Source organism: Otolemur garnettii, unplaced genomic scaffold (assembly GCF_000181295.1).
Source record: "Otolemur garnettii isolate 467f Iridium unplaced genomic scaffold, OtoGar3 scaffold00001, whole genome shotgun sequence".
NCBI lineage: Eukaryota > Metazoa > Chordata > Mammalia > Primates > Galagidae > Otolemur > Otolemur garnettii.
This window is the reverse complement of record NW_003852396.1, coordinates 55,030,249-55,048,238: the sequence shown is the minus strand read 5'-3', so window position 1 is coordinate 55,048,238 and position 17,990 is coordinate 55,030,249. Positions and strand designations below refer to the sequence as shown.

The 17,990-nt window shown below is 39.6% G+C and overlaps 1 protein-coding gene across 11 annotated transcripts in view; it reads left to right on the top strand.

Annotated features, from left to right (window-relative positions):
* BDNF (brain derived neurotrophic factor) overlaps positions 1-16,375 on the top strand; it is a 56,905-nt gene extending 40,530 nt beyond the window's left edge. For 8 of the 11 annotated variants that reach the window (XM_012814097.1, XM_012814118.1, XM_012814104.1 and 5 more), the window contains exon 2: positions 12,630-16,375. In XM_012814097.1, the coding sequence (XP_012669551.1) occupies positions 12,630-13,397 (768 nt within the window). In that variant the 3' untranslated portion in view covers positions 13,398-16,375. Of the gene's footprint in view, positions 1-303; positions 586-10,944; positions 11,068-12,290; positions 12,401-12,629 lie in introns of all 11 variants that reach the window. The other 3 variants (XM_012814105.1, XM_012814047.1, XM_012814110.1) reach the window with 3 other exon arrangements.
* Positions 16,376-17,990: the final 1,615 nt, after the last annotated feature.

Sequence of the window (17,990 nt, the reverse complement as noted above, 5' to 3'; positions counted from 1 at the left end):
TGGCTTCACTGATGTGAACGTTTTCTGGTCAGCCACATGAATCTTTGGTCATCTGAGATGTTAATATTTTTCCTTATATTATGATGTCATACCTCTGGAGCACAGCCAGTTTCTTGAAGAGGGCCCACACGGCTCATTATCTTGAATAAAGTCTGGAAACTTCCATACTTGTGCTGTTCAGGGGAACAGTGACCACTCAGAAGAGTTGGGAGCCAGGGTAGAGTAAGGGACAGGAGAAAATATTCCATTATTTTTCCTCCTCTATTAAGCTATAAGTAATGAGCCCTTTCCCGTGCTTTACAGTAAGTAATTAAAAGAAATTACAGAGTTGGATGTAAAAATAACCCCAAGGACAACTGGATGTGTGGAACCACCTGTTTTCTCCACGTGTGCGCAAGGTTAATCCTTGTTGCCACGCAGAACATTGAGTTTCTCCAGAAAGAGTTTCATGTCCTCACATGTTTTGGCATCTGCCCACACGCTTCTGTGTGGTATGACTATGCGTCCCAGGAGCAAGGCTGTGGTGTGTGCCTCTGCGCTTCAGTGGAATTTAACAAACTGATTCCTGAAAATGGTCTCATAAAGGTGAGCAACAGAGCGTTAATAGCCTTCTCTTGCTAATTTTATCTTTTTTGCAGGATTTCTTGAGAGTAGTTTGAAAAGGAATGTGATCCTTTTGTCTCTAAAGGCAACTTACCGTTCTAGTTTCTTTCCCTACCTGTCTTTTTGCCTCTCTTGCTTTTTATGATTTAAGTGTTCTACATACTTCAGAGGTGAAGGTATAATCTAGTGTGGTCCATTCATCAGGTGAGAATTATCCATTCCATGCCCATTGGAGCCCTTCTAGGTTAATGACATTGAAGCTTGCCAACTTGGTCCTAAGAGGGGTTTAATTATGTACAGATATTCTTTCTATAATGGAAATTGCTCAGGTAACTAATTAACCACAAGAATATACTAGCTGGAAAATTTCAAGGGCACCATCTGTGTAAAAACCGGGAGGGGCATGCCTTTACCGCAGCCCTGGGGTCCATTAAAAGTGTGCTTGTGGAGTGACAGTGTGTGCTGGGTTGTTGGGTCTCAGCTGTCTGAATCACCATAGCATCCCATGGCAGGAACTTGGGGTGTCCAGCAATACTTGAAAAGCATCCTGTTGATTACAAGTTGCCAATTCTGAAGCAAGAGACTGAAATAAAATAGGCTGGTATTAACTTTTTCTCTCTCTAAAAAAAAAAATTATGATTGTTCTGGCATGTTCCTGATCTTTACACAAAGGCAAACTTCTTTTTGCTTTATCCTTGGGTCTGAGAGTTACTTTGTCTCCCCTTTGGGAGGAAGAATGCAATTATGTCACCCTTGCCTTATTTACTTATGTACATTTTGGGTACATGCTGATTCTTGGCTGCAGCCACTTAGAAGACAGTGCTCTGCTTAGCTCTCACGACATCCCCACTTAATAGTGTGCGTTGTGTGTAACTGGGAGGAGGCAGTCCCTTAGCTGTGTTGACATCTGTACTTTTCAACATAGGGCTGAAGGTGGAACCCAACATACTTGAGATACCACCTAGGAAAATAGGGCTATGTGTCATCTCAGCCCTACCCATTTGCAAATGATTTAACAACAGCACTATCAGGGTTCCACTGTGAGTCATTAGAATTTGGACTGGTGAACTTGGTGACTTCCTCATGTTTGGAAACCAGCAATCTCTGTAGTCCTTTGTAAAAAGCCTACACAGTGGACCAGTCTCCAGGCAAAACTGCCCCCATGGACTCCCTTAAAATGTTCAACTCAAAACTTTTACACTTTTCTCTGGGTTCTGATTTATGTAAACCATTTTCAGTATTTTGGTCTTTTGATGCTTGACACTACACTAATATATTTTAAGATTTTGTTGTTGCTGTTACTGCTGTTTTATGAGTTGTTTTTGTTTAAATTTACTGGTACTTGGTAGGAGAGAGCTGGATCTGTTGGTTTTAGGACAAATCTAGAAATAAGAAATCTGCCAGTTATCCCTGCCTCTGTCTCTGTTTCTCCATTTCAGGACAGAAAAGTCTCCAAAGGACCAGCGACATCTGTCTGAAAATAATATCATTGTGCCTAGAAATCTACTATGTGCTATAGCTGGTTACACATATCATTTCTAATAGGATTCTGCTTCAGTGAGAGATATTAGGTTCTGTTTAGTGATCAGGGAGGCCGACTAGGCTTGCACTTGCCTTGCAGCAATTAGGTAAAAATTAATGATTGAATAGAAGTCCAAATTTAGGTCAATAGCACTGTATAAAATTCTTACTCATCCAATCACGTTTATAGGTAGCCTGCACATAACCACAATAGTGGAAAAGCCAGTTGACATAAAGGGAACTCACATTTTACTTAATGCCATTACAAAAGCAAAGATATTTTCCCACGTGAATGTCCCCATAAAACAAGTTGAACCCAAGGTGGAAGATGACAGGTAACCCTATGGCATGCTGAGAAAGTACCATAATACTTAAGTTGGCTTAAACCTTCCATTCTCTTATCTGGAGCGGCTTCCTTTCTCTTTATCATTTAGTCTGTTCCTTCTCAGCTTTAATAAGCATATGAGTCACCTGAACTATACTATCTTGTTGAAGTGCAGGTTCTGATTAAGAGGGTGGACTGGGGGAGGGGAAGCTGAGCTTCTGTGTTTCTTATAAGCTCCTAGAATACCTTAGAGCGGCTGATCCATTGTACACTTTGAAAAATAAGATTTTATTTAATTTCAGCTCATGGAAGTTTATCTCCTACCTTAGTCACCTAAACCCAGGCCCCCAGAAATTTCTCCTGTTGTTGGAATATTTTTCTAGTAAGAATTGGAATTGCATTAGTACACTTTATTTATAAATGTAGCACTCAAAAATCTCTAAAGTTTCAGACTGTAGGCTGCATAAACTTAAATGCATACTTGAAAATTTTCAGTAAGTTCCAAAGTCTTTATGTATGATGAAGTATAATGCAAATGCCTGTGTTACAATGACATTTGTTTTTCTAGATCTATATTCACCAAAGTTATGATCTTACAGGAAATTTTTCTCCATATTATTTCACAGAAGTTGCAGGATACCTGTCATTAAATGTGACACTTACTCAATAATTTTTCCAGGTTCTTCGTTATGGGGAGAGTCATTGAATTCTTGGAAACACCTGTAATTAATTATCTTCTTAATTTTTTTTTTTTTGAGACGGAGCCTCAAGCTATCCCCCTGGGTAGAGTGCTGTGGCATCACGCTCACAGCAACCTCCAACTCCTGGGCTCAAGCGAGTCTCCTGCCTCCGCCTCCCAAGTAGCTGGGACCACAGGCGCCTGCCACAATGCCTGGCTATTTTTTGGTTGCAGCGTCATTGTTGTTTGGCGGGTACGGGCTGGGGATTCGAACCCGCCACCTTAGGTGTATGTGGCTGGCGCCTTAGCCGCTTGAGCCACAGGCGCCGAGCCTATCTTCTTAATTAATGTCATCATTTACCACATGCAGGAATTTGATAAATAATACATTCCTTTTGACAATAGTTAGAACATTGTTAAATCTAAACTTAAGTGAATTATAGAACACATCCGACCTGAAATTCTAAAGAAAACAGAATCCTAAAGGAGGTTTACCTCTTTAATTGAATGTCAACTGTCGTTTGGGTCCTATAAAATAAAAAATAGTAGATTTAAAGATATAAAGTATTTTCAGATAATCTCACTTGATATACAAGTGGCTTGGGTATGCTTGATGCTAAGGCTTCTGAATTAGAGACTAGAGGTGTGTGCCACTGACACAGTGTCACTCTGTGACTGAAGGCAGAGAAGGAGGACAAGGTCCAGATGAGACTGGCAGTTTGGGGTGAGTCTAGCTTTCAGGGAGACTCCATCAATTACAGGAGAACAAGTAGTTTAGGGAAATAGTGGCAGAAGCACTTAGAACATATTGGATGGTGGCAGCAGGGCCTGGGGTCAGGATGCCGGGTAGGATATTCTCTGCCCAGGTCTGGTCCTTGTGCTGGGTGTTATTTATCCCTTATTCCAAATTCATGACATCATTTCAGCTCACTTTGAGACATCCTGCTCATATTTTAATTGCACCTTCCCAAATAGTAGGCAGATATTACCAGCACAGAGAGTTATTCATTGTGTTGGGGGAGCCTAGTTTGTGCAGGATACTGTATAAATTCCTCTAGGTCAGTGGTTCCCAACCTTCCTAATGCCACAAACCTTTAATATAGTCCAAAGGGATCACGACCCACAGGTTGAGAACTGCTGCTGTAGGTGGTAATTCAAGGGAGACTACCTAGTCCCTATCCTTAGAGAGCATAGGGTCTGGTTTTGCTCTTGCAGAAGGCTAGACATTCTGCCAGTAGCAAAAGTCTTATTTTTTCAGTGATAGGTTGGGGAATACTGGGAGGTGCTTTCAATCAAAGATGCATGTATATATATCCATCAAATTAATGATTCAGGAAAATATACATTTTTTTTCTCATGGAAATTACAAGTGTGCATTATTCTGGATGTGAACTAAGAATCAGCAATCTCTCTGGTGTTCTTATTGAGTTTAAATAATGTCTGCAAGTTTCACATAACACCATGTGTGTACCAGGGGATCACAGGGTTCTCTGCTATGAAAGATTGTGTTTTGTAGGTAATGTATTGGGATATTCTTATCTAAGACATAGACTACATTATGGTTAGAAACTACATTTTTAAAGGTACCCCCTGGCTGGGTGCCAGTGATTAAGAGTGCTGGCCCTGTGCACCAGGGGTGGCAGGTTTGAACCTGGCCTGGGCCTACTTAACAAAAAAAAAAAAAAAAAAAAGGAAGATACTTCCTTCAGAGCTTTATATTACCTGCATTATTAATTACACCAGATATTATTTACTGAAATATTTATTTTTAATTGAATGGTCATCCAGATAAGTAGGTATCTGTAATGATCATTACATTTTTTTCCATTTTATTTATGGATTTCAACTATCTATTACTTTGTTTGAAGAATTTGTATAGGGATTTTTATGGTGGTGGTTTTCTATTTGTTTGCTTTGTCTTCTTGGCTAAGCAATATATATATATAATGGGAAAATAATGTAGAGAAATAGAACAAACCAGTCCCTGTAGTTTAAGACCCAGTTTTCTTGGGAACCTAGAGCTCTGACCTTATTCTATCAGGGGAACCACAGTGAGTGGAGGAGTTGATTAAAAACTTAGGTCCTTGTTCCTTCTGTATGAAATGGGGATAATTATAGTTACCTGCACCTCTAGGGTCCTATGAGTCTTAATTACTTAATATTTGCAAAGTGTTTGGAGATCTTGGAGATCTTTGAATGAAAAGTGCTAAACATAGAATCAAAGTTCAGTGTAATTAGAACTGGCATGAAAGTTTGTCATCTCACCTCCCCTCTACCTCTGTCCTGTTCTTCTGCCAACCTACATGTCACTGACGATTCCAGCTACTCAACTCTGCACACTTCTCTCTAACTGCTTATAAACTTATCAATCGATTAATCGATGATTGATTAATTTAAAAGATATATTCCGGCCTTTAACCCCACACTTATGTGAGGTTGGACAATTAAATTCATCAACTAGTCCTAGAAAAAGCACTACATACCTCACTACTAAATATCACTATGGTCACCTTTGAAGACTCCCCTTAAGAAGCTTTGCACGGGCTCAGTGCCTGTGGCTCAAGTGGCTAAGGCACCAGCCACGTACACCCAAGGTGGTGGGTTCAAATCCAGCCCGGGCCGCCAAACAACAATGATGGCTGCAACCAAAAAATAGCTGGGCGTTGTGACAGGCGCCTGTGGTCCCAGCTACTTGGGAGGCTGAGGCAGGAGACTCACTTGAGCCCAGGAGTTTGAGGTTGCTGTGAGCTGAGATGCCACAGCACTCTACCCAGGGGGACAGCTTGAGGCTCCTGTCTCAAAAAAAAAAAAAAAAAAAAAAAGAAGCTTTCCATGAACACCAGCATCTGGTTCACCCTTCAAAGCAATTTTGGAACTCTTTTCCTGGAATGGTCATCAGAACTGTTGTTGTACGAGGTCTGAAAATTAAGTTTCGAACTCATCCTAGAGAAAGGCGAGGCACAGGTGTGAGTGCGTAGCCTCTCCAGGGGACTACTGACAAGTGACCGTAGGGCTAGTCAGCAATGAGGTATAGAGCACTTTTTCTAGGATTGGTTTGTGAACTTAACTGTCTGACCTCATATGACTAATATTTGTTTTTAAAGTTCAGTAGTCACTAAGAATAAAATCAACCCATTCATTTTTTCCAGTCTATCATTCTTTCAAACCTTGCTCACGGTGGTAAACTGGTCTTCTTGCAACTTACTTGAGAAACTTGATTTCCCCCGCTCAGAAACTCTCACTGGTTCTTCAGTAGCCTTCTTCTGATATCCAGACTCTTTAGCGTACCTTCAGAGCCTTCCCAAATCTGGCGATCATTCGATCTTATTTCTCACTATTTCTATTCCAAGTCTTCTCTCCAGACAGCACCCCATGCCTTTCCATCTCTGGGATGTTAATCAAGCTGCCATTCACTCACTTGGACCTTTTCTGGGTATGCACAAACTCTTCCAATCTTCACAAAACATCCCTTCATTCTCCAACTAACTTCTTTCTCTTTCCAAAATGTTGTTCATGCCTTTCCTGGACTGTTTTGACCTTTATATTCTAATTAAATAAATGCTCTACCTCCCTCCTAGATGATAAGACTGGAAAGGTAAACTTCAGTTCATATGGTAAATAAACAAAAGGAGGGCTCATGGATGGATGCAAATTAAAGATTTTTACTGATTTGTAAAACTTCTTTAAGGTTGTTGCTTAATAGGTTTACATCATTTATGTTAGAAATGAAATATTAGTTAATAATTTCTTCACTATTATCATTATTACTGTTGCTTACAGGACTGTCTAAAATGAGCCGTCATATCTGTAAACTATATTTAAACCCAAGGGGGTGGAGAACAAACAAAACTTTGCATTTTTTTCCCTGTATGTCCAAATTTTCTGTACTGTTGTTTAGTTCCCCTTCTCAGCTTTGGCCACAGAAACTTCATCCTAATAAGCAAAAATTTTTGCAGTTTTCTCTTCGAAGAAGACTGTATTGCCTGAAATTCCACCCACCGAAGTAGTCAAACCTTGAAGTCAAAGGGTCGTGGAGGTCATGATGAATCCAGTCCTATGAAGTAGTATCTTAATGGTGCTGCCTTTAGAAAGCTGGGCTTCAGGATACATATAACTGCAGGAAACTGCGCCCACATTTTATGAGCTCCCTCATTGTCATAGCTTCTGGCCTCTCTGCAGTGAATGTTCTAAAAATGGCAGCATTTCCTGATGGCAAAAGCTTGGATCAGGAGACAGGTGACCTGCTAGCTTTATGACATTTGACAGGATACTCAACCTCTCCGAAGTGTAATTGCCTCATCTGTATAATAGGGATAATGATACCCATCCTATCTCCTTGTAAAAATGAAATTAAATGATGCTTGTGAATGTTCTGTAGTTTCTTAGACAAACGTAAAGAGAATATGTTGTCATGGACACTATTCTGATTGAATGTTTAAGACTTTTGAGTCATACTTGGAACTAAACTTTATATCAACTTTGTTAATTTTTTTTTTAGTTGTATGTACTTCATTGAATTTTCTGAGAGTAGAGCTGAGAAAACCTTCCTACCATCTTATGGAAGTGGTTGAGTCGTTTGTTTTAAGCCTTGGAGCAGAATTAGCACCAATGAGTATATGAAGTATAAATAGATATATAGACTAATGGTCTTGGCATATTGCACAGATTCTTTATCTTTTGTGTAACAAAGACTCATCTGAAGGTTGAAAATGAAAAATTGTCATGGAAGCTTTCATTTCATCTTTCATGATTTTCTAATATAATATATGCAATTACTAATCAATGAACTTAGCAGAATAAAGAAGTTAACAGACTGAAAACTCTAAATTTTAATATTATTATTATTGTTATTATTACTACCACTGCCTACTTTCTAAGTCTTCTATTGATCTGTTAGAAATGGAGTAGGACAGTTAGTATATTGAAGTGTAATTTGCTTTTTAATTATTCAAGTAAAGTTTTACCCGATTCAAGGCCCTCAAGAAATTGCTCCTGGCTGAGAGTTGCTATCTGTCACATTCCTTCCAGCTTATAATTTGGGGTCAAATATAGCCTAACCTATAGAATTTCACTGAGTTCACTGGTGCTTTCCAGATGAAAAGACTTCCCATAAAAATTATGTCAGAACTGTATTTTCTCTTAGGTTAATACACCCATTAGTTAAGTTTCTACCTATTATTACAATTACATTTCCCTGTGTGAAGCATTACGGGGGATCAGACATGATTCATTCCCTCAGAAAGTTTCCAACTGAGAACTGACTATAATTCATGAATATAGTTAATTAATAAGTAGGGAATAAAATACTAAATAAGATATAATGTGGAATTGCAGAGAAGGAAGGTCATATGGGTTGGGGTAATCAGAGAAGGTGGCTTGATGCTTGAATTGGGTCAAGAAGGATGAGCAAGACTGAGCCAGGAAAAGAGAGACAGAGAAGAGTTTGCTAGAAGAATGGGACAAGTCACTTCCAGGCATTAGCGTGTATAGGGCTCTGGCCTGATTAGAGCAGAAATGACAAAGTGTTGAGTAATATGAGAAAGTGAAGCATTGAGTAATAAGAGAAAGCTAAGAAGGGTGAGGCCATATTTTGGAGGGTGTTTAGTGCCAGATAGAAGAGGTTAGATTTGATCCAATGGAACAAAAAAAGCCACTGCAAGTTTTTGTGTGAAAGAATAAATAATATGAGAGTGGTTGGTTAGTCAGGAGGCGATGGTCAGAATGAATGGAGCAGAAGGGGTATCCAGTATAGCAGGGGGATGTTGTAGTTACAAAATGAGATTGGGAGGGCTTCAGCTGAGCTGGTGGCAATGGGTTGGAGGAAAAAGGATGGACAAGGAGAAGTGTTTTGAAGGACAAATTATCAGGGCATCTTTACCAATTAGATTTGAAGGTTATGCAAGAAATATGTTATCAAACTTGATTCCAAATTTTCTGACTTGTTTGGAACAGAAAAGGTAGAAGGCACCATTGTTCTGATAAAAGATATTGAGTTTGATGTTGGATCTACTTGATTTCAAGGCCTTATAAGTGAGTAGGCAGTTAGAATTGCAGAAGTGCCACTAAGAGAGCAGGGCTAGAGATGTTGGATTGGACTTTATCACCATTTAGTAAATTCCGAATTCCATACACATGTTCCGTTCTGAGGAATTCCCACATTTGGACTTTAGAATGAAAGCTCATGTTTGGACTCAGATGTTAATTGTTCCTCTGAAATATTTGCTTGTGGATCTAATGAGAAAATGATATATAAAGTATTAATTGCCTTTCTAATCAAAAAGTTATTAATAAAGAGATAAGACCAGTGAAAGGTAAACTTCTCGAAGCCAAGTATTGGTATCATTAAAAGACCCTTACTGAGTTGGAGAACATTCTACTTAGTAAAGTATCACAAGAATGGAAAAGCAAGTATCCAATGTACTCAATACTAACATGAAACCAGTAAACAAATAAATACACGCCCACATAAGAGAAAAAAAAAAACAAAACTCAAGCAGGGTTTGGGGAGAAGAAGAGGGGGAAGGGAAGAGAAAGGGAAACGGGTGTGCTCTCACCTAATAGGCACAATGGAAGGTTAGGTGGCACACCTCTTGGGTGGGGGGCACAGGGGCACAACTACAACTTGGATTTTAACTAACACAAACAATGTAACCTAACTGTCTGCACCCTCATATTAATCTGAAATTTTAAAAAAAAAGGACTCCTTACTGTAGTAGTGACAACAGAACAATTTTCCAGCTCCGTAGTTTAAGATGCCTTATTGACTTGGGCTCAGTGCCCGTAGCTCAGTGAGTAGGGTGCCAGCCACATACACCAAAGGTGGCAGGTTCAAGCCCTGCCTGTGCCTGCTAAACAATGATGACAATTGCAACCAAAAAATGGCTGGGCATTGTGGCAAGCATCTGTGGTCCCAGCTACTCGGGAGGCTGAGGTGAGAGAATCACTTAAGCCCAAGAGTTTGAGATTGCTGTGAGCTGTAACACGATGGCACTCTACTAAGGGTGACATAGTGAGACTCTATCTCAAGAAAAAACCAAAAAAAAAAAAAAATGCCTCATTGACTTGGACCATTTTAAGCAGTTAATGTGGGCACTTATATATTTCATTGATTCTGAGTGTACTTTTTTAAATATGTAAATATCCCTCAAGTAAGCTATATCTTACAGTGAATGTCATCTTGTTTTTCTTCAGCTGTTATATGGTCATCACTATGTCGTTGTCATTGCATAATTTACTTCACTTATTTTTCTATTTTACGTATGCACAAAAGTTATATATGATGTGTCCAAATAAGTATAAAAGAATTATTTTGGTAAGCATACAAGTTCTAAGTGATAAAGAAATAGTTTAACTGCATTTCTTTTCTTTCATAGTAGTACATAAAATATTGTGATTTACAATGATGGTATCCTAGATTTGATAAAATATGATGTTGAAAGATAGCTGATCACACAGAATGTCCACCGGTCTGGCATGGATGGCTAAGGTATTCCAAATGTGCATCCTTTCCTTGACCTAAGTGGGCTATGCCACCTCGGATTATTTTAATTTGGACTGGGAAGGTTAGGAGAAAGATTTTCCATGCAATGATCTATCTTCCAGGAATAGAATTTTCCTTGGAGGATCCTTGTCTTTGATAGTGCAAAATCCAGAACATTCACAAAGGTTTAGACATTAGCAGAATGGACATCTGTATTTTATTCAAACCAATTTGCCCTTCCTATTCTCCGACCACAGTGCAATCTGAACCATTCTGAGCACTCTTACTATTCATGCAAAGCTAAAGTAAATCTGAAGGACATTTGTTTGCGTTTAGGGATAGCAGTGAAGTCTCTGAGTGGTAGAAAATGTAATCTCTTACAAAAGGAGAAAAGAGAAACATTTGATTTTCAATACCAGAACTTTCTGTTATTTCTGCATTCTGAACTATTGATGGGAGGTAGGTTGCCTTTGCATTCAGGGATATATCATGGGCAGAAACACAGTCCATTTTCCTGCTTACTAGCACAGCATAATCACTGTGGCATGCGCGTATCTTTTTGTAAGTCCATGCCCCAGAATGGAGAAGCAGGAATAAAGTTAGCGTGTCAGGGCTGAAGATACTAGTCTTTACTACTAAGGGACACAGTGCTTCAGGTAAGTGACTCGGAAGTCCTTCACCACCTGACGGCAACCTTGGGTTGGTCCATAGGTATGTTTTCTTTCTGCTTGTTCATCCATTCTAATTGGCTTCCTAGAGCATGCCTGTAGATGTAGAGCCAAATTTAGAGTAGAGCAACCCTCTGGCAAAGAGGAAGAGATTAATTTTGTGGTATGCTGTTAAGGGACTTCCCAGGAAACTTCAAAAGCACAAAAAGAAGCACTGGCTGCCTCTTCCAAAATGTGTTAAATTCCACTCAGCATTTTAAAGGTATGAGAAACTCAGAGCTCACACACACAGGCATGTACACACACACACACACACACACACACAGGAGGACCAATAAAAAAGAAGGTTAGCTTTCTTAGCTAGATCTGTGTCTTAGCCAGCAAAAGCCAAGGGGTGAAGGATTTTGGAGAATTGACAGAGATAAACATGGAAGCTGCCTGTGGGAGGCATTTGAAATTGACCTAAATTGGCTTTTTAATGCCGACTTTGTCAGTTTTCTCTTAAGCAGACACATCATTTTCATGTATCTGCCCCAGGCACAGGCATATAATTAAAATTAACATGTAGAAAATGATTTCTGTTTGGAAATAAGCAAAACATTTTCAGTTATGACCACCCAGGTATAGTGGAAAGCACAGGGGAGCTGGGAGCCCCAAGTTCTGATAGAAACTTTCCGCACGGCATGGGGCAAGTCCTCCATGGCCTTTGGTGTCCTCACCTGTAAACCAGGATGGCTCCATGAAATTATCTTTCTTTTTTTGCTGTAATAGATCTCTGTGGGAGGGGAAAAAAGTCAGTGGAAGGGCTCCTTACAGCTCCCCGACTGCTGTTTTATTGTGCTATTCATGCCTAGACATCACATAGCTAGAATGGCCCATCAGACCCCTCAGGCCACGGCTGTGCCTGTCACACGTTCCTGCAAAGGACCATGTTGCTAACTTGAAAAAAAAAATTACTATTACACTTGGAGTTGTTGCTTAGTAACATTTCTGATTTTGTGTTTCTTGTGACAGCCTGAGCAGAGATCATTAAAAATTAAACTTACAAAGCTGCTGAAGTGGGAGGAAGGAAAGGAACTTGAAACCACAGTTTTTTCCCTTGCTCAGAAGCCATCTCATCTCAGGTTGACATGCGAAATCTTGGGGTGGGGGCAACCCTGCATAGCCTCTGGTTTATTTCAAATCACATACAGCGCGCGCTCCTGACATTGATTAGTGTCCGGAGCAGCTGGACTTTATCCCTAAGGCATAGAAATCCTTGACCCTGCAGAATGGCCTGAATGACAGTCAGAGGGGCTACACTGTCTCCCTGCCTAACCAGTTCTGTGTCTTCTTTCTGTTTTCTCTTGACAGTTCCACCAGGTGAGAAGAGTGATGACCATCCTTTTCCTTACTATGGTTATTTCATACTTCGGTTGCATGAAGGCTGCCCCCATGAAGGAAGTGAACGTCCGAGGACAAGGCGGCTTGGCCTACCCAGGTGTGCGGACCCATGGGACTCTGGAGAGCGTGAATGGGCCCAAGGCAGGTTCGAGAGGCCTGACATCGTCGTTGGCTGACACTTTTGAACACGTGATAGAAGAGCTGTTGGATGAGGACCAGAAAGTTCGGCCTCATGAAGAAAACACTAAGGACGCGGACTTGTACACTTCCAGGGTGATGCTTAGTAGCCAAGTGCCTTTGGAGCCTCCTCTTCTCTTTCTGCTTGAGGAATACAAAAATTACCTGGATGCTGCAAACATGTCTATGAGGGTCCGGCGCCACTCTGACCCTGCCCGCCGTGGGGAGCTGAGCGTGTGTGACAGTATTAGTGAGTGGGTCACGGCAGCAGACAAAAAGACTGCAGTGGACATGTCGGGCGGGACGGTCACAGTCCTCGAAAAAGTCCCTGTTTCGAAAGGCCAACTGAAGCAGTACTTCTACGAGACCAAGTGCAATCCCATGGGTTACACGAAGGAAGGATGCAGGGGCATAGACAAGAGGCATTGGAACTCCCAGTGCCGAACTACCCAATCGTACGTGAGGGCCCTGACCATGGATAGCAAAAAGAGAATTGGCTGGCGATTCATAAGGATAGACACTTCCTGTGTATGTACATTGACCATTAAAAGGGGAAGATAGTGGATTTATGTTGTATAGATTATATTGAGACAAAAATTATCTATTTGTATATATACATAACAGGGTAAATTATTCAGTTAAGAAAAAATAATTTTATGAACTGCATGTATAAATGAAGTTTATACAGTACAGTGGTTCTACAATCTATTTATTGGACATATCCATGACCAGAAGGGAAACAGTCATTTGCGCACAACTTTGAAAAAAAAAGTTTGCATTACATTCCTCGATAATGTTGTGGTTTGTTGCCGTTGCCAAGAATTGAAACATAAAAAGTTAAAAAAAAAAAAATAAGAATAAATTGCATGCTGCTTTAATTGTGAATTGATAATAAACTGTCCTCTTTCAGAAAACAGACAAAAAAAAAAAAACACACAACAAAAATTTGAACCAAAACATTCCGTTTACATTTTAGACAGTAAGTATCTCCGTTCTTGTTAGTACTATATCTGTTTTACTGCTTTTAACTTCTGATAGCGTTGGAATTAAAACAATGTCAAGGTGCTGTTGTCATTGCTTTACTGGCTTTAGGGGATGGGGGATGGGAGGGGTATATTTTTGTTTGTTTTGTGTTTCTTTTTTTGTTTGTTTTTGTTTTGTTTTGTTTTGTTTAAGTTCTACAGGGAGTAGGGATGGGGAAAGAATTCTTTCAGTATAGATTCTGGTTGATAAAAGATATATTTGTAAGTTATAAAGATGTTTGCAATATCAATCAGATGACTGGAAAGTGAATAAAAATTAAGGCAACTGAACAAAAAAACACTCACACTCCACATCCCATGATGCACCTCCAGGCCCCTGCTTACGCTTCAGGGTGTTGGTCAGGGGAAGCTTCTTTTGTTAGAAAAACCTATGTTTGCTTAGAGCACATTCTTTCCCCCCTCCCCCTTTGGTCCCCTCTTTGTTTTATTTTTATCATAAGGAAGAAAAATGAGTTGCGCGCTCTGGAATATTTTACCACTGCTGTGAATATGTGAACAATTGTATCACATCATGGCACTCATGTAAGCATGGAGAACAGTGATTGATTTATCTTTTTTAGGAGAGAAAAAGAACAGCAAAAAAAGAAAAAAAAATAAAGATCCTTTTTTTATGAACTCTGTAAACATTTGAATAAATCATGGTAAGGCTTAAAAAATTCATGGTAAGGCTTAAAAATGTCTTGCAAGCAAAAGGTAGAGTTCTGTATGAACCCAGAAATACCTAGATCGGTGCAGGAATCCACATTGCCAGTGAAATGAGACTAAGCAGCTATGTGGAGGCTATGTGGAGCTGATGTGTCATTTTCTGGTAATGCAGAGGAATTTCTGAGTGGCCCTCTCAAGGTCTAGGTGGAGGTGGGGAATGGTACTTGAGACATTCCAAAGAAAGGCCTCTGAAGGACCCTTCAGATGGCCCTGGAATGACATGTGTCAAGTTGGTTGGACCTCGTGCTTTAAGTGCCTACATTATCTAACTGCTCAAGAGGTTCTCAACTGGAGGACCACACTCAAGCCAACTTATGCCCTCCATCCCACCTCTGGATAATTTTGCATAAAGTTGGATTAGCCTGGAGCAAGTTTGGAGCCAAAATGTGGCATTTGTGATCATGAGATTATGCAATGAGAGAGAAGCTGTTTGCTACATGAACACTTATTGCTTTGAAATTAGACTTGAGGAAACCAGGGTTTTATCTTTTGAGAACTTTTGGTTAAGGGGAAAGGGAACAGGAACACAAACAAATTAAAAACTCAGGCCAAATGATCAAGGGGACCAATAGAAAAATCATGAAAATCTTGTCCAGAGACAAGATTTTGGGAAGGTGGGTGTCTGGACATCTTAGACCCTAGGGCTTGAAGGTGCCCAGCTCAGTGGAGGCAGCCAGGACAGAGCTGACAAAATTTGCTCCCCAGTGAAGGCCATAGCAACCTCCTGCCCGTCCTGCCTGTTCATGGATAGTGTCCCTGCCTCACCTCTTCCATTTGGGCTAGGAGGAGTCAAGTTGGGATACTGGTTCTGGGGAAAATGGATCCCAGTGAAAACCAATTAAATCCATTCACCCGTTCAGCCCATTTCAAGCCTGGAAATGTTAGTAGGCACCACCTCGAAGGGTGTCCTTGAGTATCAGAAAGCCTCAAGCAATTGCTGCATCTTAGCAGGGTGAGGGATAAGCAGAACAGTATGTCCACTGTGACCCAGGGAACAAAGATACCATCAGCAAATAATGTCTATTTGTTCAGTCTTTCATTTGGAGCTAGCCCATCCATCATCCAAATACCTTTCTTTAAAAGAAAGAAGACTTTATGTAGTATAGGTTTGTTTTGTGCTATTTGAAAATATTATCTTTGTAATCATTTTCAACATGTAAGAATGCTTGAAAGAAAAAAATCTGCTGTATGTTAACTTTTTTGCAGCTTCCTTTTGAGGGACAAAATTAAAAAACAAAAAGTCCCCCTCGCAATCTCAAAGGATTGCCAGGACCTAATTTGTTAAGCAGTTTCATAGGGGGACATTCAGCAATTGTGTGGTCAGTGGCTCTCTCTTACCCAATAGGATACATCATAGTCACATGCTTGGTGGTTTCTGTTGACCTGAGATTTATTTTGTTAAAATCGCTCTCTTTTGCTGTTCGTTCGTGTTCTGTTTTGTTTTGTTTTTTAAAGTTTTGCTGTGGTCTCTTTGTGGCAGAAGTGTTTCATGCATGGCAGCAGGCCTGTTGCTTTTTTATGGTGATCCCATTGAAAATGTAAGTAAATGTCTGTGGCCTTGTTCTCTTTATGGTAAAGATATTATTCACCATGTAAAACAAAAAAAAATATTTATTGTATTTTAGTATATTTATATAATTATGTTATTGAAAAAAATTGGCATTAAAACTTAACCGCATCAGAAGCCTATTGTAAATACAAGTTCTATTTAAGTGTACTAATTAACATATAATATATGTTTTAAATATAGAATTTTTAATGTTTTTAAATATATTTTCAAAGTACATAAAATCTGGGGGTTCTGGGTTTTTTTCTCTTCACTGTAAAACAAACACGAAAACATGTTTTATTATAAATACATGTGTTCCTTGCTTTAAGATTAACCTGACTAGTTTTAGCAATTGGACAGCCCACCAGAAAGGATTATTTCAGAGCATGGGGAGGCCAATCCTGCAGTCTGAAGCTTCTGAGAAGCTCTAGGATTGGGTCTGTCTTCCATGGTGGAAGACGGGAGTGTCATTTTCTAGGACACTTGTAAGTTTTCCCCTTTGAAGTGATATACTTTCATCAAATACCAAACTGTGTATCCTAGCAACATCAGAATCCATGAATCAGGGCTGGCTGGCTCTATCTGATTATAAAATAACTGTTAAAAAAAATCAAAGTAGGCTTACTTAGGGATAATGAAAATAAGTTGGTCCAAATTTGGAAAACCAACTTCTGAATAAAAATGTAGAAATTCAATATTCAGAGGTAGGTCACGTCCCCTTGGTTTGAAAATGGTGCCATTTGCAGTACGTATTTGTATCCATTGCACTGATTTAATTTTTGTACATGGAGCACACAGATTTTATATCATAGTACCCATGATCTAACAGATTGCTAGGATTTCTAAAAGGATTTGCCTCTGTGATGGCTGCCAAGCCGCTGGGTAATTTAGTTAAAGTGTTTAAAATTATCACTAAATCTTAGGGAAATAAATGGAAGGACTTTAAATTAGAGAAAGGGCCATTAAGGGAAAAAAAGCATCTGTTCTTACTCTCCAGACTCCCTATTTGAACACTGACAACCCATCCCAGAACGTGGTGAACTATATCTGTGCAGTCTATCATCTCTATTTCTAAACATACGCACATGGTTTCCTCTTGTATTGTCTTATAAATAAGGATCAAGAAAGTCATAACAAACATGGACTTGTGTGTGTATAGGGAAGAGATCGAATGAGATGAATTGCTCTATTCTAATCTGTCTAGTAAACTTGCAAAGTACTCTCAACTCTAACTAAGAGAAGCCCTTGACTGCCAGTCATGACAGCCCAGCCGTGGAATTAAAACTCTCATAAACGAAAGGCTTAACCAATAGTCATAGTCGAGGCAGACTAAAATATTTATGAAACGGTCGAGTAAAAAGAAGTGAAAATTAAACATGACATCCAAGTTACTCGAAGTTAAAGCAGTTTGGTAAATATGACCAAAAGTTTTCATTAGAAGATGAGGTCAGAGAAACAAACAGAAAATGAAGGCATCTCCTGAATGATCCAACTTGGCCTTAAGAGGAATAACCCATCTGTACTATATTCATTGGGTAGACAGTTAAACCTATTTAATTAGTAAGATGCCAGGAAATAGATCATGACTCTGATCTGTTGTTTTTCTCCACATTATTGATCAGCCTATGGAGTCATTATTTGTGTCTATGAAGTCCTTATTGGCTCTGTTAATTCCGTGAATAGTATGACAGCTCTGAGTGAGAATCTGAACCAAATCCTAGGATGGATCAGTGTTAAGATGTTCCTCATTCCTTTAAGTGGTTACTAGACTCTAAATAAAATGCCAAATGTCTTTGAACTGCAACAAAAGGCTTTAGCCAGCACTCCTGGCAGCATTAGTGTTCCAGTTTAATGGAA